A 23,956-nucleotide genomic window follows, 5' to 3' on the forward strand; every position below is an offset into this window, starting at 1 on the left:
TGAGTTAAACAGCCCGCACCATGCATGGTTACTCCCAGCAAACACAGCCACGGAGGAAAACCTCACTCTATCACGCCGAGACACTCACAGGCCTTAAGGCTCGCAGACACACACACACACACACACACACACACAGAGTGAAGGAAGTGCAGTTTGTCTCTCGTTACTCTTGTTTCAGGGAGGTCAACTGTGTGACAGTCGGAGGTGACACCTTTCCAGCAGTAGACCCCTCATTGGGTCATTGCGAATTACGCAGCTCCCATTTCACCTGTCTCTCAGCACCATCACATCACACGGCAGTTGTCTGTGTTGTATTCATTAGATTTGGTTTAAGTCTGAGTTAAGGTACCTCTGAGTTGTGTTCAACTAGGACTGCTGGTATTTTGTTCTAACCCGTAAATTGCATTATATATACAATATATGAAAAAGTGATATATTGTCCCAGTTACAAAACTAACAAAAAACTAATGTTCATCTTTGTTAGTTAAAATAATATCCCAAAAGTTCAAAACAAATAGTAAATATCTACTATGAATCAACAGGCAACACCAACAGTGTCAAGAATGGATTAACACTTAACACATTATTACTGTAACAGCCTTTCTGAATAGTTGAAATATTACTGTATTATTATTACACCAATAGTGATTGAACCATTCCTAAACTTTGACATATTTTGTGAATAAACATTGTTTTCTTTTAATAGATTGATTGAATTGCCTCAAAAGACACTGGACACTGGACAGAAGGTGTCTCGGCCACATACCAAACTTTTCCTGTTGCACTAGATTTGATTCCAAGAGGTGAGTGGAGGACATGATGAATTACTGAATGATGCACAACTTTCTCTTGCACGTGACACACCAGCACACGTGGTGGCTTGGAGGACTGTGTGCGCATGTGAAAGTGTTGTGTCTATGTGTGGATGTTTACGTGTGTGCAATACAGTTACTCACTAAGAGAGAGGGAGAGAAAGAAGAAGGCAGAGAAACACTAACCCACAGACACACATTGCACATCAAACAAGAAAGGGTGTTGTACTCACAGTCCATGTGGCAGACTTGGCGGTGCTGGACTGCTGGAAGGACACCTGGAAGGTGTGCGGTCCAGGGTAGTCGGTGTTGGACGGGATGGCAGGGGCAGGCGACAGGCCCTCGAAGGTGGAGTTGGGCTGGGAGTAGGGTGAGGGGGTGGGCACGGCCGACGAGGAGGCGTTCTCGGAGCTGTAGGGGCTGGCGGAGGTCGCACGGCTCCCCAGGCTCTCCATGCTGCTGCTCAGCAGGTTGTACTGGGACTGGGGAGAAAGGAAGAGGGAAGAGAATGAGGGAGGCGGAGGAGGGAGGAGGGAGGCGGGGGGAGGACACAGGTAGAGGTGCTGGAGAGACAGGGGCTTGGAAGCTTGCAGGGAGGTCGGGTTACACTGGGAAGCTAGAGTTGTGGGTAGTGTGTGTGTGTGTGTGTGTGTGTGTGTGTGTGTGTGTGTGTGTGTGTGTGTGTGTGTGTGTGTGTGTGTGTGTGTGTGTGTGTGTGTGTGTGTGTGTGTGTGTGTGTGTGATGCTACATGAGTGTGGACACACATGTAACTGTCTAGGTAGATGTCCAAAATCTTCACTGAGCATTGTTTGTTTGATTTTTACACAAGAAATGACAGAGAGGAAAAATCATCACAAGCTCAGGACAACAAACCTGAGTGATTGTGTGTGTGCGTGTGTGTGTGTGTGTGTGTGTGTGTGTGTGGCGGTTGCATTGAAGTCCTCACAGGAGCCTCCTTGGGGCTATGTGAGGCAAGTTGTAAAACACAAGCGTAATCTGTGCTCTGCCTAATTGCCTGTCATTCCCCTGTTGTCCTCTGCGTTGTGTTTGGGAGGAGAGGGAAGATTTGTTGCCCTGTGTGCAGCGACACTCTTGTTAATGCACTGTGTGAGGCCCTTAAAGAGTTAAGCTACTGTACAGTAGAAGGAAAACTACTTTGTGACCCCCGTATTTCTTTTATTCATGGACATTTGTCAATTCCTTGTCACACTACTTGAGCAAAAATAGAAAAATCTGAAGACATAAAGCAACAGTGAGTCCACCTGTTAAACTTCTGCCCATCAGTTACAACAATGAGTCCACGTTTCATATTTGTATCCTTTCTAACTCAGCAAAAGAAACCAACTTACAAGCAATGATAATGACAACAATTAAATAATATCGATTATTAAAGTAAAGATGAATGTCTCGTCCATATGCGTGTCACAAAACTGACAGAGACTGTAAAGTTCACACTGAATTTGCCATGACATTACACACACATACATAACCACCCTATGAGCAGAAAAGCATAAAATCTTTACCTTCTTTTTCAAGTAGTACATCCTTTACTGCTTTGGTCTCATTTGTTAAATCTTCAGTCAGAAATGTCCGGACACAGTAAAGCAAAGAGAGTGCAGGACCAAGCCGAGAGTTCAGGAGAAGTGTGCATCAGTGGACACACAGTCACACAGTCACTCACACACACACCAAACACGACACATACACAGACACATGTACAGCCAGGAAAGGGGACAGAAGGTGAGGACTGGCGTGGAGAGAGAGAAACGATAGACTGAGATGAGAGGAGAGAAGGAGAGAGGCAAAGAAGGATGGGAACCCAAAAAATGGTACGACGTTCTAATTATGGCATGCCCGGACATAGACGGCAATGCCGGGGCGCATGTACACACATGCTCCAAAACACCTTGTGAAGGCCTGCACTAAGTAAACACTGTCTGGTCTGAGATAGAGAGAGAGAGAGAGAGAGAGAGAGAGAGAGAGAGAGAGAGAGAGAGAGAGAGAGAGAGAAAACACATGAAAGAATAGTTCAAGGGTCAGACCCCCGCACCCAGTATTGTATATCAATACAGCTTTAAATCAACAGTTTATCTTTTAAAAACAGAGACTCCTGATCACCAATGGACACAGAAATCTATCATTGATCCAGGAGAATCTGAGTAAATGGTTTATTAAATGGTTTAGTTTAACTGTAAACTGTTTTGTTTTTTTACTTCAATTTTCCCAACCAAGCCCCAGACAGAATTTACAATTACTTTATAAATAAACATGTTTTAAATTTACATTTAATTACTCTAATTTGTGGGCAGAAAATTCCAAAACTAATTAAACACAACAATGGTATTTCATTTAAACTGGACGTGCTGGAACTTCTCTTTATTTACCTATACTCTGGAAGTTATAAAACCATAACCTGAATTCATATCCTCATTTCACCTGGACATCCTGCCCCTAAGTGCTGATTTGTGTTTTCAACCTCAGAAACTATAACGAAGTTACACAAGGATATGTAAACTTCATGCCAGGGTTCATGAGCTGAAAGCAGAGGGACAGGTCAGTGTCCTCGACTTCACGCAAACAGTGTAGGTTAAATGTGGACCTATGCATCTGTGGGTGTTTAGAGTCCAAAAACTTCTAATGTATGATAGTTTTATGCTTTACTTTCTAGTGTTGCAGCCTAATATCAGTGACAACGCTAAATCACTCATCACATGCAGTGCCGAAACGATTAGTCGATTAATTGTAAAGTTAACCAACTGAAGAGTGGTTGGGAAAAAAAATTGTCGTTTTATTAAGGAAAAATGCCTCACTTGTTTAAAATTTTGAAATGTTTTGCTTTCTTCGTAATGTATGTACGCCGTGTTTTGAAATGCTGGTCGGGATTAAATAGGAATTTAAAGATGTCGCATAGAAGACTAACTATTTCTTGTACTATCTGCTCACACTTTGATGACAAAACAATCAATACAGTAATGAGAAAATAAAAAACAAAAAAATGTCAGCTGTAAACAAGTGTCTTAAATGTCTAATATGTGGTCGTGAAAGGTGGGATAACTGTAGCATATGCTACATATATACCACTATATGAAAAGTATGAGAGTGAGTTCCTCTGCTGATGTTATTTTTCTGAGTAGTGTATAAATAGCCTATTCTGAGTGCTCCCTCCATTATATGACTTTTCACTCTTTACTACTTTTGAAGAAGAGCTATAGTAAAATGGACTTTAAGGGCAAATCGTAAGTTCAGGTGTGTGTGTCGACAACAGAAAACACTTGACACTTGGGGCATGCACACTGTCACACAGACGCATGCACTCACAGGTGTGCTTGGACTTAATGTCTCAACTTGATCTGCAACAAGTTGAAACAGGGCTAAAAACCTCCGCTGCAACCGTGTGTGTGTCTGTGTGTGTGTGTGTGTGTGTGTGTGTGTGTGTGTGTGTGTGTGTGTGTGTGTGAGCGCTTAAGCTTCCCATCCCAACAGAGTCTGATGTCCCCTATGGGCAGCCATCCTGGTAGCTGCCACTCAAAGCCGAGCTTTAAGGGCTAAGAACATTTAGAAGCGTAGATAAGGGAGCAACAACAACCCTCACTTGTCAAGATGAGTGAAACATTATTGGCTGAGGATAAAGAGAGCATCAACATGCTAATGACCTCTGTTTACAGCCACTTATTAAACTGTAGCCTATGGTTTAATGAAAACAGCACAGATACGTTTAACCACCCAGACTCACATGTGTGGCTCTGTTGAAAATAAAGAAACAACCTGACCAAAAACGAAAAGTGAGGCCACATAAATGAATGACATGGCATCATGAGAAAGCTGGTGCATGTCTAAACCTCGCCAGCTATGTTAAATGGAGGTGGGGATGAGAGGAGGAGGTAAAATGTGGAGAGCTGTGGAAGAAGGTTGCCCCCTGTTGGGAATACTTGGAAAAGTGCAGCAACAGGATGCATCATTAAGTGGTCCACAACCTGAAGAGCATTATATTCTATAAAGTTCACGTGAATTGTTATGGATTAGAATAACATTATCAAAGTTAATTTATTATAATTCATAATTAATGTGAGCGTAAAATGAAGTTAAAGCAGAGTGAACTAAAGCTGGATCAGAATGGGTCAGGGCCCTGTTGAAATTCATGTTGGCCACTTCTTATGCACGCAAGAAAAAGAAAAAAGAACGCAATCCTGACTTTCAAACATCAACTAACTCTCACACTGCATGATGAGAGAACAGAAAATACATTCACCTGCATCACATGTTTGACTGCCACTGACTGGAAACACTGATCATGAGCCAAAGCCAAGTTCATCAACATTACAAGCAAAAGTCTACACTTCTCTGATACATAAAACATCTTCACTATCAGACCACAACATTTTAAAAACCAGCCTGAATGTGCCACAACACAAACCATTCCATCTTGTCCACTTACCACACCATACAGCATCTTAAGGCTCCTAACGGGCGAGATGGGGTGTATCTACGACGTCTCCGACCCGGCTCGCATAGGACTTGCACTGTGCTGTGGTCAAACGTGGCTGAAGGAGTCGAGCTCTCCACGGCCAGCTGGCCTCACTGTGGAGCGGCACATGATGGAGGATACAGAACACATCCAGCCTTCACTTGTTTCCCCCGCCTGACTGGGCCTTCTACACTGGCCTTGCATCTAACAACAAATCCCCACTCCGCCCCCCCCCCCCCCCCCCCCCCTCTCTTTTTCTGTCATGACTATTCATTAACCAAGTCAGGCAGGCCCAGACTTGCCCGCTTAAAGATTAGATCCTACCAATATTACACATCAGTAGGGGAAGGAAACCTAGGTGTGTTTGGGAGGGACCCAGGGATTTCTTATTTGACAAACAGAGATGTACAGAGGTTCCGGAATCAATTGTGTATATCAGAGTGTTCCTGCCAACAACATTGTGGTCAAGAAGAACACTGGGCTCTTTGTCTCATTCATAATAAAGATTTTTCTGTGAATATAAATTGCAATATAGCAACAAAAATGAGAAGGTGCATACACCTGCAAAAATGTGTGCATGTTTGTTAATGCACGCGCACACACACACACACGCACGCGCACGCACACACACACACACACACACACACACACACACACACACACACACACACACACACACACACACACACACACACACACACACACACACACACACACACACACACACACACACACACACACACAGATCTACATTGAAGCAGCAGGAAGTCCAAGCCTGGGGTTTAATTAGCCCTTCCCCAACTCAAACACACACACTACCCCCTCAGTCCCTACAGGCCGCTCAGCAGGGAGACAGATGGAGGGAAAAGGCTGCAGAGGAGAGGGAATCTACAGGGGAGGGAATCTCCTGCACACTGGAGGGAAAACAGTGGAAGGTTGCACCAAAAAAATGTGAAAGAAGGAGGGATGTGTGTGTGTGTGTGTTTGTTTGTGCAAAGCTTGACCCACAAACTGAACCGCAATGGGAGCTCACGTTCTTACCATCACATTGTCGTTCATGTCCCTCATATGGTAGACGTCCATGGAGACTTCGGCAGCGCTGCAGTGGCTCCCCGGGGTGCTGGTGGAGGGCACTGGCCGCTCACCTGGCTGGCTGCCTGGTGGGAGCTCAAAGTAGGTGCTGTCTGGCTCCCTTTGAACACACAAACATCGTGGATACAAGAGGGTCAAAGGGAGGTTTCCAAAAAAGGATAGTAGCACAAAGGTGGGTCTTTGTGTCTGATATGTCAATAACAAATATTTTTAAAGATATTCATTTAAGGTAAATCTATTTATTTTGGGACTGTTTGGTTTTTCATGCAGGCAAAGGGAAAATTAAAGTCTTTATACCACAATATTTTTACATCCCTAAATCCTACTGAGATGTTTGAGATTAACAAAAGTGGCTGAAGAAGCAAATATCTTTTCACACTGTGATTTTGATTATGTTTGCAACACAGAAACACTGGTCAACCTAACATTCTATTACTGGAGTTTAAGTACTGAAATGATGCATCGTCTGGACTAGTATTGAGTTTGGAATAATCTGTTTGCTCATAAAATAATCTCTCAGGTGATGACAGAAGCTTGTGTCTGACACATCTTACATTTTGATTAAAGAAACCATTATGTCATCAGGAAAATATGTTAATCACTGCATGGAAAGTAAAAGGGTGATCAGCAGATGTTGTTAACACTCACAGGGAACTCCACAGGTGCTCAAAGGTGCCTCCCTCTTCAGTGACAGTGGACTGGGACATCTTAAAGGATGGGTAGTCCGGTGAGGGACAGATCACTCTGCAGAGCACACACACACACACGCACACACACACACACACACACACACACACACACAAAATATATATTTTTTTAATAAACTAGTGAGACAAATAATTTTCCATAAAACGAACTCATCAGTGTTTTCATCAGTGCTCAAAAATAATCATCTCACACACACACACACACACACACACACACACACACACACACACACACACACACACACACACACATCCAGGTGTGATCACACCAATGTAGTTCCAGTAAGGTGGCACAGGGTGTCAGGGGGCCTGGGCGTGCCCGGACCTGCCGGCCTCGTCACCGTCTCACTCCAAGGGGAAGCTCCCTCCCCTCAGCAAAGTCTCAACAACCCCCCCCCCCACCCCCCCCCCCCCCCCCCCCCACCCACCCGCCTCATGTCTCTAAATAACACAGCACCTTCAGCGCAACTCAAGCAAAAGCAGCGAACATCCAGCAGCTTATTGCAACTCCATCTACTGACAGAAAACGTGTCAAAGATATGCACAGTCAAGACATGCATCTGCAATGAAGACATCCGGGGCCTCACTGTGGGGGATTGAATCAAAAACCTTCGGAGCTGTCAGTAAAATGGAGAATGAAAAAGGGCAGCAGGCCTACCGCGTAATGCCGATAAATTCACGTCCTCCCCATGTCCCCAGTTGGACGTGCTGGTCAAGAAGCAACACTAAACCCTGTCGGATACGCGGTTCTGTACTTGTGCGTATCAAAGTTTGTTATATTCACAGTTGCGCACCGCAGCAGCGTCGCATCTCCTTAGTAACCCCTGCGAAGGAGTGCGCCAGTTTGTGCGTAGTTTTAAAGACGCATCATCCCTAATTCAAAACACTTCCTTTATGTGTTTTTCTGTCAATTCATTGTTACTCTAAGTGACCCCGCGAGTTTAAATGGTCCCGCATGAAATATAATCTTATCTCTTACCGTTTCACTTTGGTCTGCATCGATTGGAGATATGCAGCTTTGTAAACATCTGAAGTGACGTTGACTGTTGAACAAAGGCTGTTAGGTTCATCTCAGTAAGTTGTCAGCCATGACGATCAAATAAATAGTTGGGACACACATGCAAAGGGGCCTGCAGTACATCATTCAAGCCACGTGGTTCCCGCTGTTCCCCTGCTGCCTGCCGCCGCACAAATCAGCACCTGATTCCCAGCTCGTCCCGTGGTGCCGCCTCGTCAGACCCCAGAGCAGCTCCAGTGTTAACGCAGGGGATCTGACCTCAGCAGCTTCACTGAGATTTCCACCTGCACCACAGGACTGTCCTCTCATACCCTGACCACACATCACCACAAGCCTGGTTATCTATATCTACAATACATTTAAAAATGAGAATATACAGGAAGGGAAACCAAGAATATTATCCACAGAATGATGCCTTTAGGTCCACATAGATAGATAGATAGATAGATAGATAGATAGATAGATAGATAGATAGATAGACAGATAGATAGATAGATAGATAGATAGATAGATAGATAGATAGATAGATAGATAGACAGACAGACAGACAGACAGATAGATAGACAGACAGACAGACAGACAGACAGACAGACAGACAGACAGACAGACAGATAGTTAGATAGATAGACAGACAGATAGAAAGATAGATAGATAATTCTGACCCTGAGTTCTGATCGAGTAAAATAATCTATTTCAGTTTCAACCAGAATTTGCAAGGCGCCACAGTCAATGATAAAAAAACATATTGAAACACTTTAATGTTAATTTCAATTAAGTATTTATTTACAACACCTCCTCTTTAGGTTCCTCTGATGTTCACCTGTCTCTACTTTGTGTCTCCACTCCCAGGTTACGGCACCCATGACAACACACACACACACACACACACACACACACACACACACACACACACACACACACACACACACACACACACACACACACACACACACACACCACACGCACATTGCCTCCCGAGGGCCAGTTTATGAAAGAGAATATAGAGTCCCCGAGCGAGTAGAAATTAATTTAAAGATTGTTTTAGATTCGATCCTCCTCAGCCCCAAGTGATATATTTAATAAGAGGTTTGTCGTTATTGATGTATCATTGGATGTCGCTCGTTAACCCTAAACACACAGCATCGAAATGTATTAAAAAAAGACAAATAACGGAAAAGAGAAAGCATTATAAGATAATCCTAATTAATCAGCATTACCAATGTTAATCAATAGATGTTATGTTATTGATAACTGGCTACATGTTAACATAAACAATAACAAGCTTGAATAAAATGGAAAAAAATAGAAATATGAAATTTATAATAAAATATTTACGAATCTTTATAGGGACGGTTTCTAAGGCCTACATTATTATTTAGACATCTTTATAGAATTGTATTTATAATAACCTACTGTTTTTTATATACTAGTAAGAACAGACCAGAAACGGTCATTAACAATTACCCTAAACACGATCTGCTGCAAAAGCAAATCAATAAAATAACCAGAGCGATTTAAAAATGAAATACAGTTTTAAAAAATTGGAGTCTTAAATAGATTTGGCAATTTCTAAAACTTAGCTTGTTTAGAATATTTCTTTTAGATCAGTGTATTTTTTAAAAACAAATGCTGACATACTAGGCCCGCTTCAAAACTTAAATAAAAAAAAAAACCCTATTACGTCAGATAATAAATCCCCACATCGCCACCATCAGTCATTTAGGAACAAATCAACGTACCTGAAGGTTATTATGACTCCAATCCAAATGCACAGGAATTATGTTGCGCCGAGCACCTGCCTGTTTATCATGGAACGTGCCAAGAGAGTGACCCTCCATAAAAAATAAAAAAGATAACAACAAAAAAACAGCAACAAAAAAAAAAGAATCGACCGTATTCAGAGTGTGATAACAGTGGTTGGAAGTGATTGACTTTTCAGAGAAGCAGGATGAAGTGCGAGGAAAGCGCAGCAGCAGCGGAGGGAAGCTGTGAGCTCTGCGGAGGAGGAGGAGGTGAAAGCTGGGAGGCGGCAGCGCGGTTTGGACGCACACAAGCGGGAAACACTGAGATAATGGTGGGGGGTATGACAAGTAATACAAAATGCTCTGAAGCCTACACCGACATCAAGTTTATATGAATAAAACACAACCCTCTTTCGAGAGTCTGTACTGCAGGGCTATGGAAGAATGACAGATGATCAAGTTAGGATTGTGAAGAAAAAAAATGAAAGAAAAAGAATCAGAAAATGGCAGAATTTCAAGCTGATTAGCCTGAAAATAGCTTTTCAAAAACAGTTTTCTATATGGGTCTATATTAATAGCACGCGCAGACGTCTACACGCGCAGAAAAAGAAGAGAAAACATAATAATGAACTGCATTTCCCAGAAGGCCCAGCGCAGCAGACAGACGCTGATTGGACAGCGCCGGTGTGTCGTCATCTCCTCAAACAAACAAACTAGCAACAGTTGGAAGGAGGAACAGAGGGAAACTGCGCTGGAGACATGTGGAGAAAAGTACTTGTATAAAGTCGCACTGGGCAGTTTGCGTCCGTGCACTGGTCGACCCGGTTAAAACAGCGCTGAGGCCGGAGGTGAGACGTACCACTGTTTGTGAATAAGACCGTGACGGTGAGCTAGCGTAACTGACAGGATGCTAGCAGCGCATTAGCGTTCAGTGACAGGTAACAGCTAACATCACCGTTAGCATCGTATCTATCTATCTGTCTACTGGGTTAAAGTTATCTATAGCGAGATAATAACATGTAGATAAAGTCGTGATTAGGACTCGTTTCATTTGTCGCGTTGCTTAGTTTGAACTGTTTATGTTAAGTGTGTTAGCTAAGTTAACATAACTAGTTAGCGACTAGTAGCTCTCGCTGCTGAGCTTGTTTTAAAATGGGATGAATCCAGTGTTACTCCGGTCATTACATTTATTATACCTCCTCTTGCATTAGAGGAGAGCTGTGTGTTGATGTGGTGCTCACTGTGTGCAGAGGGTTTCTTGACTGAGCTTATGGCGCCACCACGTGTCAATATTCGTGCACTGCTGACTTCTCAGTTTGAGCTGCTCATCTCTCATCAAGTGGATTGTTTGAAGAAACTCACTGAGGCTTTGATTTAAAAATCCATTTAACTTTTTATTCATTTATATGAACTTTTATCCTGTGCAGGAACAGCTGTGATCACAAGATGAATTTCTCTGAGGTCTTCAAGCAAACCAACCAACTTTGTAAAGTTTCCCCAGATGGGAAATATTTGGCAAGTTGTTGTTGTTGTTGTTGTTGTTTAAGACATACTAATTTGTAGTTTTGTAGTGTGTGCATTCAACTCTCATCTAAGGTATTTAAGTAATTTATACACAGAAAGACACACAACAGAAATGGAAGTGTTATTTTTTCTGACATGTGTGTTTGGTTGAACTCCTCAGGCTACCTGTGTGCAGTACAGACTGGTGGTGCGAGATGTGAGCACCCTGCAGATCCTGCAGCTCTACACCTGCCTGGACCAGATATCCCACATGGACTGGTCTTCTGACTCTCTCTTTATTCTCTGCGCTATGTACAAGAGAGGACTGGTACAGGTACGTTAGAAGTGGGCACTAATGTGAGTAACTCAACCCACAACTGATAGATTGCTGTATTCATCTGATAAATTGGTTGTTGTTTTGAATGAAAGAAAATGTCATATTTTTGCGTTTCATATGTACGGCTATAGATTGAATACTTTGTTGGACAATTTAAGGGATGCATATCTATCGAAGCTCCAGCAGCTTGGGGTAGTCACGCACCATCAATGTTTGTGTAATTTGATAAAAATAACAACCACGAGGTTAATCATGCGCAAAAATGATTGGCCACACCCTTAGAATACTATATTTATAATACAACATTGCCCATGCTAAATATTTATGCTGCTTTCTAGTGTGTTCAAAATGTAACAACATAAACATGTTAAGTGGTTTTAAAACAAATGATAAATCAAAATAGTCATCCTTGAACTTGGTTTGTACATTTTGATAAGTTAGTAGAGAGAATAAATTGGCCGTGAATTACATTGATTTTGTTTTGATTTCTGTACTACATTGATAAACTTCTAAGTACAGACATGCACATCTGTCATATTCATTGATAGGACATTTTTTTTAGTTAGAGCTTTGTCTGATAACACAAAACCTTGCTGAAATAGGCAGATAAGATTTACACCAAATTCATTGCACCGCACAACTAAGAGGTCTCTAATTGTCAACATCCTGTTTTGACAATATTGAGGAATTAGTTAAAATGCAAAAAAATGTCTTCCTCAAAAAATGTTTGTCTTTTCACTTGAATTTGTTTTACTTTGATATAATGTAGCCACTTCAAACATGCCCTGTTGCAGTTAGTAAAACTCAAATTTTGTGCTGTTTTATAATTTACATTTAATTTGGTTTAACAGTAAACATAAATTTTCACATTTTGTTCAATGTATTGTATTCATGGACATGTGTCATCCAATGTCACATGTCCATGTATACATCGTATAACCTTGCAGTTTTTTTTCTCTTTTTGAACTCCTCTTACACCAGGTGTGTCACAGTTCACAACAACAAATCTCTGTCAATAAATCACTCTCTTTTTCAGAAAATAGGGATGCGACTTTTGTAATTAAAAAACTTTTTTAAAGTTCTGCATGCTAGCGTAATGTCAGTTTTGTGTGTATCGCAGTACAAGTATCTTACCTTTGAAGGGGTATCCAGCGCCAGTCCTTCATGGTTTGTGATGGTCAAGTGTTTCTCACTGATGGAAATCAGTTTTAGGAAGGTACAGGATGTGTGCGAGGGATGTAATCAGTAGTGGCTGATCCCAGTACTTCTGTCTCTCCCTCTCCTCTCTGTCTTGCTCTTCAGGTATGGTCTCTTGAACAGCCGGACTGGCACTGTAAGATTGATGAGGGCTCAATAGGTTTAGTCTCCTCGCGCTGGAGTCCAGACGGACGTCACATTCTCAACACCACTGAGTTCCATGTAAGTGTGAAGTTGCTGTGTGCATGCATCTATGCACACACAAGTGTGTTTATGCATATGCTTGTCTGGTTTCAACTGTTGCTGGCCTACAAGTGAGGGGGACCTGAAAATAGCCAGACACCAGAGCTTTTCTTAACTGCCACTACACCCCCCACCTGCTACATGTATTCAGCCGGATTTCATAGCTCCCCTCCTGTTAGCGTCCTGTCATACATGGGTCTCAAGTACCTCTGGACATGGGTGCGTCCTGTATGTTGCCTTCCGATGTAGGTTTGGTATGTTCTTTGACAGCAAGTCTGTTAAATGATGTTCTAACACTAATAGACTAAAAGTTTCAAAAGTGATCAGCCAGCCTGAGGCAAATTGTTCCATAAATCCACTGCCACCGAATCAAATGGTGTAATCTTTCTACTTCTCTATCTGAGTCAATACAGTGATATCAAACCACAGGTTGCACTTTGGAAGCAACTAAATTATGAAAAGGAGCTTATTTCTGAGTTGTTTTTCACACAAGGGAATAGAACTGTGTATATAGCAGCATGCCAGCAGTTTGATCAATATAAGGGCCAAATTAAAGTCAAGAGAATCTGAAGGTTTACAAAAGTCAGCAAAATGAAGCACTGATCAATAATGATGCATTAAGTTCCATTCTATTCCACCCGATTTCTTATTCATATTCACTCTACAGACTGAGGCAATGTAGCTGCGACTGTCTGGCCATGTGGTGGATGATGGGGCACCGTGGTCGGCAAAGACTGTAATGCAGAACCTGACTCCAGGAATCATTTGACAGGTGTTGTGGTCTAGAGGGGGGAGTGCAAGTGTCTGAGGCATGTCTGCTTTGTGTCTGTCTGCATCTTCCAAAAAGAAAACAGAAAAGAATAGTGTTGAAAAAGATGGATGCTTCTCTCCCCCAGAAATATGGCATCTGCTTACAACATTATTGCTGAGGGCTTAAAATGGGGTGTGGTCCGACGTATTGTTGACACTTTACTATCTTGAAGCAATGGAAAGCAATTGCATGACTGACAAACAAAAACCTGCTCTGGTGTTTCGTGGCGTAGTATTTCACTCATTATTAGGACACGTTATCAAGAAAGCTAATCAGCATATGTTTCTATGTAGGCAGGTACACAATGCACGTACACTCTGCTTGTTACACACTCGGATGTTCTGCTTGTGTACTTTCACTTCAGGCACTAGCAGATCATTTCCTCTGTCGTGTTCTCTCTTACTACCTGGCAAATCTGACATTTTAATAGTATAGACAATTATCCACCAAGGTAAAAGTTCACCTGGTGTTTAAAGAGAATGAGAAATGGCACTCTGAGTGGTTTCTTTTTTATAATTTGTTATGCTCGAAACACATCCGTTATTAATAAAGTATAAATCTATGCACCTGAAATGATTAGTCGTTTACCAAAGAAATAAACAAATATTCTGATTATCATGTTTAGTTTCTTAAAAAATACAAGCATTTCTTAGTTCCCGCTTCTCAGTTGTGAGCATTTAGTTATTGTGTTTAACTTTTTTAGGGTAAAGTTGAGTTTTGGAGTCTTGCATGGACAAAGCAAGCAGTCTGATGACCTCTGGCTTTAAAAAAAGAGAAATGAAGATGAATCAATAATGAAAATGATGTTTGTTTTTTCTCCTTTTGAGACATCTGCTTGTTTATTGTAAACTTGAACTCACACAGAGGGGAAGGTTTCTTGAGGTAACTAATCCTTCACTCTGGAAAAGGTCTGCTTCACTTCCTGCTTAACCTCAAACAAATGTAACCTTGATGTCAAACTGGGAAGGGTGGGTGAATTCTCTTCAAGCCTCACTCCAAATTAGTATTTATGGTCAAGTGCTTTACGAGCACCAGGCAGACCAGACAAGTCCTGTCAATATAGGTATTTAAATGCCTGGGACTTCCTAGTCACTTGGCAGTGAGGGAGCCCTTCGGATGAGAGGTGCAACTTCTTCAAGAACTTTGTATAGCACTTGGAAATGCCATGACATGGATGACTGAGAATCTTGACAGACACGACTAGACAATAGACTGTCATAGGACGTATCCTAACATCCTCTCATCTGTACTCACTGTCTCTATCACCTGGCTAGATATGAGCCCCAAGTCCTGCTTACTGTTGCTTTCTGTTGAGCATCCTTATGTAGTTGAAGTTGCAATTGCCAATTTAACAGAGGGACCAGGCTACCACATTGCCAAGGGGCCCACTGAACTTACCTTCACCCTGGCCCAAGATTTCATTAAGGCTGTGCCAGACGGGTGTTCGTGTCAGGCTTAGATTTCAGCCTGACTCATAAACAGTCTGCTATATTAACTTGTTTATGGACAGCTGCCTGTGGTGTGGATCGTGCCTCTGTCTGTGTGTGCGTTTGAGTGTTTGTCTGTCTGTATATCAGTTAATCTGCTTAGTTGGCTATGTATATTTGTGTGTATATGTGTGTTTGCCTGTGTTTCACAGTGTTTGCGTCATTTTAACCCCCAAAAGAATACCCTTACATCTTTCTGATTTGTTCAATAATTCTTGATCTCACCATTGACATTGTGACAGTAGGAGAATGACTAAGTGTACTGGTCACAGGGGCTTCATAGGCAGCCCTACAAAGAATACAGGTGAGCACTGCTATCCCAGGCAGCTAGAAATGCTCTTTAGCCAATCTTTAAAGTCTGTCAGGTAGAACTATGTTGTTTATAGAAGAGGACATGTTTAAAAAAAAACAGCAGTTTTAAATTTTAGTATGGCGCCAGGTCACAGATTTAATAGAAAGTCACATTGCTGAAACCTAGCCTATGTATTGTGAGACTTCATGCAAGTTGTCTCCCATTTGAATTCCGATCGTTTATCTTAGGACCTCACAAAATGTCACTAGCACATCCATGTTAATCCACCTTTACCAGCTGAGGGGTGATAAACCGAGGGGTGGAAAAACTCCAGCCAAGGACATCATTGAGCTTGACCTCTCTAATGGTTTTTACATTGTTGGGATCGGATTAGCAATAGCATTCTTGGCCAGTACCGCTGGAGCCTTGCTAACATGTAGCATTGTTGGCAACAGTGCTACTGGACTAAACTACAAATGTAGGCAGCTGCTGCACTGAATCATGGGACAATACCATAGCCATACCTATGTGTGGGCTGCGAGAAGCTCCAGTTCCTTGGTAGAATCATGAGGCTGTAACAAGAGAAATAAGCTATATTGGTTTGAGATGGCTTCATATGTGGAATGCCTACAGTCTAATCCTCTGCTGACAGATAGGACTATATGGCATCAAATACACTCACCCATTCTCTCGCACTCGCCTAGGCGTGCAACAAGAATGGCTGATAGATGGTTTTATTCCAGGTTGCTGTCAGTAACTTAAGTCTGTAATTTATAGTAGTCACCATGTTGCCCACAGGCCGTCCTGTTGGGAATGTGGGAATTCTGTGGTTTTCTTGTTAATAATACTTTCAAATGTATACAAAATGCATGTGCTACTAGAAATTAGCCACACTTGTGTCATTATAGTTTATTTTTACAATTACACTATTTTGTAAAAGATTTGAAGAAATCTGAGGCAGCATCTCTTCATGATGAATATTTGTGCTTGATACTGAAAGGATTTACAGTACTAGTCTGTAATTACACATAGTACTAAACCATTTGCATTTATGCTAACCCAGGCACAGTCGTGAATTTTTCCAAGTCTGATGGATAAACAGCAGCTGTTTGCCCTTTCACACCGACCTTAGTCCGTAGCCCCGATCCACATGCTGCTACTCACCTTTGGTGAGGATACTTCATCTAAAGTATAGCTTTACCAAGTTGGGATCTTATTGCATTCAACCCCACACAGAGAAGCATTTCCCACCTATTTTCCTCATGGTACTCTCCCTCCACCCCGTTTAAAGTTACACTGACTTGCGGGGCTTGATCTCCCCGCATCCCCCACGTGGTGGGTTCAAGGCATCTAAGAAGTGGTTGTGTGTTTGTGTTTGAGCAGTGTTGACACAGGTTGCCATGGCACCAGTCTGCGGGGATGTCCATGAAGAGTGCAGTGATTTGTTATTACAGGGCTTACACAGCTGGATGTCGCGACCAAACAGGAGGGTTGACACTTCAGCTCGGTTACGTGTCAGACATGACCCAGTTCAAATGTCTGTCTGGACACTGTGATGAAAGCCTTGTCACTTCAATAGTTTTAGCTTTGCACACGCTCAAATATGAAATATTGGGTGAAGGCAAAACATTTATTGCCCCAAATAATCTTTTGAAGAATTATTAATTATTGTTATTGATTAATCTTTAGGGTTCCCTCCAAAGTGGGATGGTTCTAAGAATTGCAAAGTAGTATAAGATTCTTACAAGATTAAATTGTGCAAGAATACTGAGCACCTTTTATTTGGAAGTGAAATGTCAGCACAAAAATTTAATGTGGTAGTGCAGTACAGTGCCATACTGTGCATGCATGTCTGCAGACAATAAAAGTAAATTTCACATTTTTATTAAACCCTTCATTTGTGATTTATGTTGATTTGATATTTTATTTGCATGACTTAAAAACACATATATAAACAGTGCAGCAGGATGCAGAAAGCCCAGTGGCCTTATTTTAAAGCCTCTACTTTATTAATGTTAAAAATATTATGGTCTGTCTATTTAAAGAGGGGCCGGAACAGTAGATCTCTCTAGTGAACACCTTAACACACAGACAACTACACAATCACACTGCCGACTTTTCAACAGTGTCTCAAAGATCGTCACGTGCTCCTTGTTTCTTGAACTGCAAGAAGCTGCATTTCATACTATTTGGGTCCAAATACGCTAATGCTTCTGGCTGAGGGCCACCTGCTTGTGTTGACATCAGTCTTGTTGAAGCGAGACTGGTAGGTATTTGAGTGACTGCTGTCAAAACTGAACATTAACACGTGTGGTCTCTTTGTTATCCCGGCTTGTTGCCAGATAGTTATTCTCTGGCACTGCTGCTCATCTGTGGGAATGCACGCAACCTGCTGGCTACAAGACTTACTGTTAATTTGTCACACTTGTCGCAAACATGTCTAACATTACATCGCGGCCACTAAATGGATGGGCCCTATTTTCCCACTTGTTGCTTTGGGTCTGTTTATTTAATATATCCTCAAGTTCTAATTGAATCGTCATAATCTCTTTTGATCCGTTTCAGTGACTGCACCACTTAAACATATGTGGTCATTTCCTATGTGTAGTACAACACTCCACTCACGGTCCGACAGCACTACCCATCTAATTATGGATGAGCTCCATGTCAGTGTCCCATATCCCTCACAGAGATTTATCACAGACCTCATCAAAGACATAAAGACACTGTCCACAGACACTAAAGGGCATGGTGGACCACGCTAATGTGGACTGTAATCTAGATCTGCCCAATTGATAGACGAGCCTATGGGTGTAGAGGAGCACTTAGAGGCCTCATTAGTTTAGTGGTCTGGTTGATTGAGCTTTTAATAATAGGCTGCTTTGGGCACCCAGTCGTTATACGCATATATTCGATCACAGCCTCAGATATGAGATTGTTATCGAAGACTCGTTGTCGAATAGATATCATACAAACTCTCCGATGGCAGTAGAGAGGGGATCTGGTCCTAATGGTGTGGCTTGTAAAACATCTTTACTTCAAAACCCAATCTCTAATGGGATGCTTGGATTAGAGTCAGTCTGATGTAGAATGACTCATATTATTGTCTAATGAAGAATCAAAATATTGGTTTGAGGTTATTTAGAGACAGTTACAGTCTCTAATAGAGAGCACCAATAAACAACAATAATTTTCTACTTAAAAATTTCACATATAGCACTTTTCCTTAAATGACCTAATTGTAATTGTTGTTTGTACTATGCACATGTTGAACACTGGCCAAAATACTCCCAGTCATTTATAACTGTATCAGTCTCAAACATTTTGTATATCTCAGTCAGTAGCTTGTGATTGGATTTATGTATGCCCTTTGTGCTGCCTGACATTATTGTGTTCTTGCTTATCATACTTTTACAGCTGAGAGTCACCGTCTGGTCCCTGTGCACTAAAGCTGTGTCTTACATCAAGTATCCCAAAGCATGTCAGAAGGGTGAGTAGGAGAGTTTTATTGTTTAATTTATTTCTTCATGGCTTATGAGTGTATCCATATTACCAGGAGTACCTGAGGACAGCGCCAGTGGTATGTGTGTCTCAGCACGCCCCGTGAATCACATGCCGTTCTTTATCCTGTGGCATGACCCTGGGTATGTGGCCAAACTATGGTCCTCTCTGCTGACAGCTGTGCCTCTCTTCAGTAAATGGGGCATGCTCTTCATAACAGGCCTGTCAGCAACTAGGGGAAGAATGATTGTCTATGACTCTCCCCATTTTTCCACATGCAATACTATGCCCCTCTGCAACCCACATATTCTCACAGCCGTTATATAGATAATATGACCGTGATAGTTACATACCACTGACCTGATGGTGCCAAAGTGTTGGATTATTATGTTGGAGGAAATACTCAGGAAAACCACAAGGTTACATTTTCAAGTATCAGAATTTCTTTTTTCACATTCACCTAACCCTAACCCAAAACACAGTGTGTACTTTTTTTTGGCGTGTTTTTTTCCCATGCCTTTCTGCTGCTGGGGCCTCAACTTATGAGTAAAACCCCGACTGATATAGAATATTTGGGGGGCAGATGCCAATACCTATATGATACTAATATATTGGCTTTTATATAGGCTTGATATTTTACATTTAACTAAAAACTTTCTTATATATAACCATACATACAAATAAAATACAAATACAACCAAATGTCTAGAAATTGTAATAAGAAAACATATACTGTTTTAAATGTTTTTAAGTTTTGATCATCTGCCAAGCAATACATCCATTTGGCACTACTTTTTATTGTTGATCAAAATTAAATAATAAAACTGTCATGATTGCTTGATACCTGCTTTAGATTCTTCACTACACTACCATGTCCAGTGATAGTAAAACAGCTCATGCATATGTCTAGGTTGAGTTTTACTTAATTTTTTTTTTAACTAGATTTTTCAGTTCAGATTCATTGTCATTGTAAGACCTTTTCTTACCTGTGATTATCTGCCACAACTGGTTCATCCATCATCTTTCATTCACAGGTATAGATTTTAGTAAAGATGGCTGCTATTTGGCCTTGGCTGAACGCCGTGACTGCAAAGACTATGTCAGTGTCTTTGTGTGTGACGACTGGCATTTACTCAGGGTAAGTAGGACATTAGGATTTCACTTGAGTTTAATGACCATTTATATATGTACTGCAATCGTTGAAGAAACCTAACCTTAAGTGTTAAAAAAAAAAGAATGTACAATGTTTCACTGCCACTGATACTCCAAATACAGTATTTATTCTTTGAAGTTGTTGTCAAACAAAGATGGCAAGTAAACATGTATCATAATTTTGATAGAGTTATGTCGTAAATGAATTAAATTGAACTATGTTACAGCATTTTGAGACTGAGACGCAGGACCTAGCAGGGTTGGAGTGGTCTCCCAATGGCTGTGTGCTGGCAGTGTGGGACAGCTGTCTGGAGGTGAGGTAGCTGCTTTAGAGACTTAATATTCAACCATAGAGTAATGTACTTTAACCTTACTGACAGCTTTGTTGAGCAGAAACTTTTTCTTTCACTCGATTAGATCACCCTGTCAAGTGTTAGTTTAAAAACAGACTTCTAATGGAGGCCACTGTTCTACACTTAGACAGAGACGCCTATGTAACTGTGCAGACAAGGGCCTTCATTAAAGGAGACTACCTCATTTTCAATAGTTTGACTTTTGAGGCCTGTTTTACATATACCATTTGCTGACATCACATCATCTTATATTATATGATAAGTTCACAAGTAAGGTGTCCTTGCATACACATAGATGTAAGATTAGACTTTGTTGATGCCCAGAGGGGAAATTCACCTCAGCAGAATAACAATGTGAAGAGGACAGTATATTCTAAAGCTAAACACACCCAGCATTCTGACTCTGAGATTTATGATATGAGTTATCATAAAAGGATCCCAGTAAAACAAATGGTGCTGAGCAGATAAATTCCTTACAGATATTATTAATATACATATATATATATCCATCTATGTTGATTTGTATTAACCAGTCTGCGCAAATTGTCTGTCTCCCATTTAACCAACCCTGGATACATAACTTTCCATTTAATGAAATAACTTTTTTGATTGCTGCCTCTCAAAGCTGGAGTCTGAAGAAAATATGCATCACTTTAAAAGTACAAACAGAAAAGTAGCCATTTATAGCCTTTTTAGTTTTATTGTGTTATTGAAGGAATCACTCTTTATTGGGAAACATCCTTATTGTAAAAATGCAGTAGTTATTTGAATCCAGTGGCGGCAGCAACAGAATGAAAGAACTGATGTTTCGTGTGTTTGTTTCCTCTCCATAGTACAAAGTGCTGCTGTATTCCCTGGATGGCCGATTGCTGTCTATGTATAGCGCCTATGAGTGGTCGTTGGGCATCAAGTCAGTGACCTGGAGCCCCAGCAGCCAGTTCCTGGCCATCGGCAGCTATGATGAAAAAGTATGGAAAAACTCTTATCTTAAGAATATTTTATGGTTAGATCCAATCACAAGTGTTTATGGTTAGATCCAATCACAAGTGTTTATGGTTAGATCCAATCACACTTTTAGGACACGTTTTAATGGCAGGTGTGAACAAACGAAGTTCTCCACTTGTGATCAACACTCACTCTAAATTGATGTCACTTGAGGCTCTTAATCAAATATCTCGCAGCGCCCTCTGAAGCCACAAATTCCCTTGATGAAATCTTTTTTGTTCATATTCTTTAGTGCTCTACAAGAGCTGTAAACAAAGTTTGATGTGTGAATTTGGTGGAGTTCTCCTTTAAGAAGCTGAATAATTTATTAAAACTAAAGAGTTAGATAATTTGTTGTGTGCAGTTATCAATATCATTACAACATCATTTCAGGTGCGTATCCTCAATCACATCACATGGAAGAAGATCACACAGTTTGACCACCCTGTAACCATCAACAGTACTAAAGCTGTGAGTATTTCTTTCAGTCATTCTTCATGATGAACATTGAAGGCATTAACGTTCAATTATTAACTGTTTGTTGTTTTTCTAGGTTGTGTATAAGGAAGTGCAGAGAACGCCAGCTGCTGGAAGTGATGACCTGTCGATACACAACATCACAATTGGCAGCACCCTCTTTAACACACAGAGCAAATGTATGTCTGCGTCTCCCATTTTTTTTCTAGAGAAGGTGACATCAAGTAACCAACTTGGTTAAAGACAAACTAAAATTCATTTTTTGCTCTTCCAGATGAGATCTGCCCACTGCCAGTCCAAATTCCTGTGGTCAAACCAGACCCAGACCGAGCCAACCCCAAGATCGGAGTCTCTTCCTTGGCATTCAGCTCAGACAGTCGATATCTAGCTACCAAAAATGGTAAGACTTCACCGCTGTTCGGTTTGACCCTCACACTCTTGACAGCTCGATAGGCAAAGAGTGGTTGAATTTGCTTCTCTGTTTGTAGATAATATGGCCAGTGTTGTCTGGGTGTGGGACATGCAGAGGATGAGCCTGGAGGCCGTGCTGGAGCAGACATCAGCCGTGCGCTGCTTCCAGTGGGACCCTCGACGCCCCCGACTGGCACTGTGTACAGCCAACACCAAACTCTACCTCTGGTCACCATCAGGCTGCGTTTCTGTCCAAGTCCCCACGGAAGGTAACATGCTCTGTCACTGACAGCTGAAACTGTGAAGCAGCTGGAATACACAGCTGCATTATACTGTTCCCAGATGTAGTAGAGGGCCAGTGAACCATAATGACCTTTCCACCAGAGGTCACTGTTTCAGTTGTTAAGACTCATACACATTAAAATCCTGTCATATGATATTAGACTGATCCCAGTGAATTGCTGGCCATTGTTTTCAGTATTATTCTCCAATCTCAAATTAGTGTCCCCCCTGCTCGTGGGGGAAGATTGAACAGATTTCAGATCAGATTTGTTTTGATTCATTCAATCCTTATTTATACACAGTGGTACATTTAGAGCCATTCTCTCTTGCAGGGCACCCTGTGTATACAGGACTATCTACATATATAGATTTATTTGTTTGATATAAAAACTGGGCTGTTCTGTGCTTGTACAATTGACTGGTTGTGTGTATGTAGGTGTGTTGTCATCACTGTTGCCTCTCTATCTCTCCCACCAGGTGGTTTCCAGGTCCATTCCCTGAGCTGGCACTGCAGTGGAGACTCTCTGATCCTGCTAGGAAAGGAGCAGCTGTGTTTGTGCTTCATGGACACTGACCAGGAAGACACACAAAAACACAGGGATAAAGAATGACTGAATCACAGTTCAGACTTATGTAGCCACAAGCACTTGTCCGGGAATGTGTTATGGTGATGACCAAAAGACTGTTAAAAACACTCCTCCTCTAAATCCTACTTTTCCTGTTTTTAACTGTACCAGCTCACCAAGCTCTTAAGGCTCTCGGTGCAGGTTACTGAGATGTTCCTTTTCTTGTTGAGTTGAAAATATTTTGGATACATTTTTTAAATAGATACATTTGTACTGAAGCACTAGTTCCAGCCACTGTGAGAAGATAGATGTTTACAAGGTTTGATAGCTTTCTCTATACTTTTAGTTTAACCTCTTTTGTATGAAAGTCTTAACTATTTTCAATAAATTTGTCATAAGCAATAAACCTTAAAGTGAGATAATAAAATGTTGTGCATCATAACCATGTGTGTGTTCTGTGCCACATAATAGTGCACGTCATGAAGCTGTTTATATGAAAACAGTAGATTTCAAACTGATAACA

At 41.3% G+C, this 23,956-nt stretch overlaps 2 protein-coding genes across 7 annotated transcripts in view; one reads left to right on the forward strand and one right to left on the reverse strand.

Annotated features, from left to right (window-relative positions):
• The window catches only part of tp73 (tumor protein p73), a 26,972-nt gene extending 14,036 nt beyond the window's left edge, over positions 1-12,936 (reverse strand). The window contains exons 1-4 of one of the 5 annotated variants that reach the window (XM_034590279.1): positions 12,812-12,936; positions 7,019-7,114; positions 6,320-6,470; positions 1,046-1,294 (exon numbers count right to left, since the gene is read on the reverse strand). In XM_034590279.1, the coding sequence (XP_034446170.1) occupies positions 1,046-1,294; positions 6,320-6,470; positions 7,019-7,114; positions 12,812-12,843 (528 nt within the window). In that variant the 5' untranslated portion in view covers positions 12,844-12,936. Of the gene's footprint in view, positions 1-1,045; positions 1,295-2,336; positions 2,619-6,319; positions 6,471-7,018; positions 7,115-8,056; positions 8,181-12,811 lie in introns of those variants that run through there. The other 4 variants (XM_034590277.1, XM_034590280.1, XM_034590278.1 and 1 more) reach the window with 4 other exon arrangements.
• On the forward strand, positions 10,529-23,875 carry wrap73 (WD repeat containing, antisense to TP73). 2 transcript variants are annotated; one of them, XM_034590282.1, is made up of 14 exons: positions 10,529-10,685; positions 11,265-11,352; positions 11,522-11,674; positions 12,980-13,096; positions 19,125-19,197; positions 19,264-19,287; positions 20,243-20,346; positions 20,588-20,674; positions 21,547-21,681; positions 22,091-22,168; positions 22,251-22,353; positions 22,449-22,574; positions 22,663-22,854; positions 23,345-23,875. In XM_034590282.1, exons 2-14 carry the CDS (start codon positions 11,284-11,286, stop codon positions 23,476-23,478), a joined length of 1,395 nt encoding a protein of 464 aa, XP_034446173.1. In that variant the 5' UTR covers positions 10,529-10,685; positions 11,265-11,283; the 3' UTR covers positions 23,479-23,875. The 2 variants fall into 2 exon arrangements, with proteins under 2 accessions (XP_034446173.1, XP_034446174.1); XM_034590283.1 differs by lacking the exon at positions 19,264-19,287.
• The last annotated feature ends 81 nt before the right edge of the window (positions 23,876-23,956 follow it).

This window comes from Hippoglossus hippoglossus, chromosome 7 (genome assembly GCF_009819705.1).
Source record: "Hippoglossus hippoglossus isolate fHipHip1 chromosome 7, fHipHip1.pri, whole genome shotgun sequence".
Taxonomy (NCBI): Eukaryota; Metazoa; Chordata; class Actinopteri; order Pleuronectiformes; family Pleuronectidae; genus Hippoglossus; species Hippoglossus hippoglossus.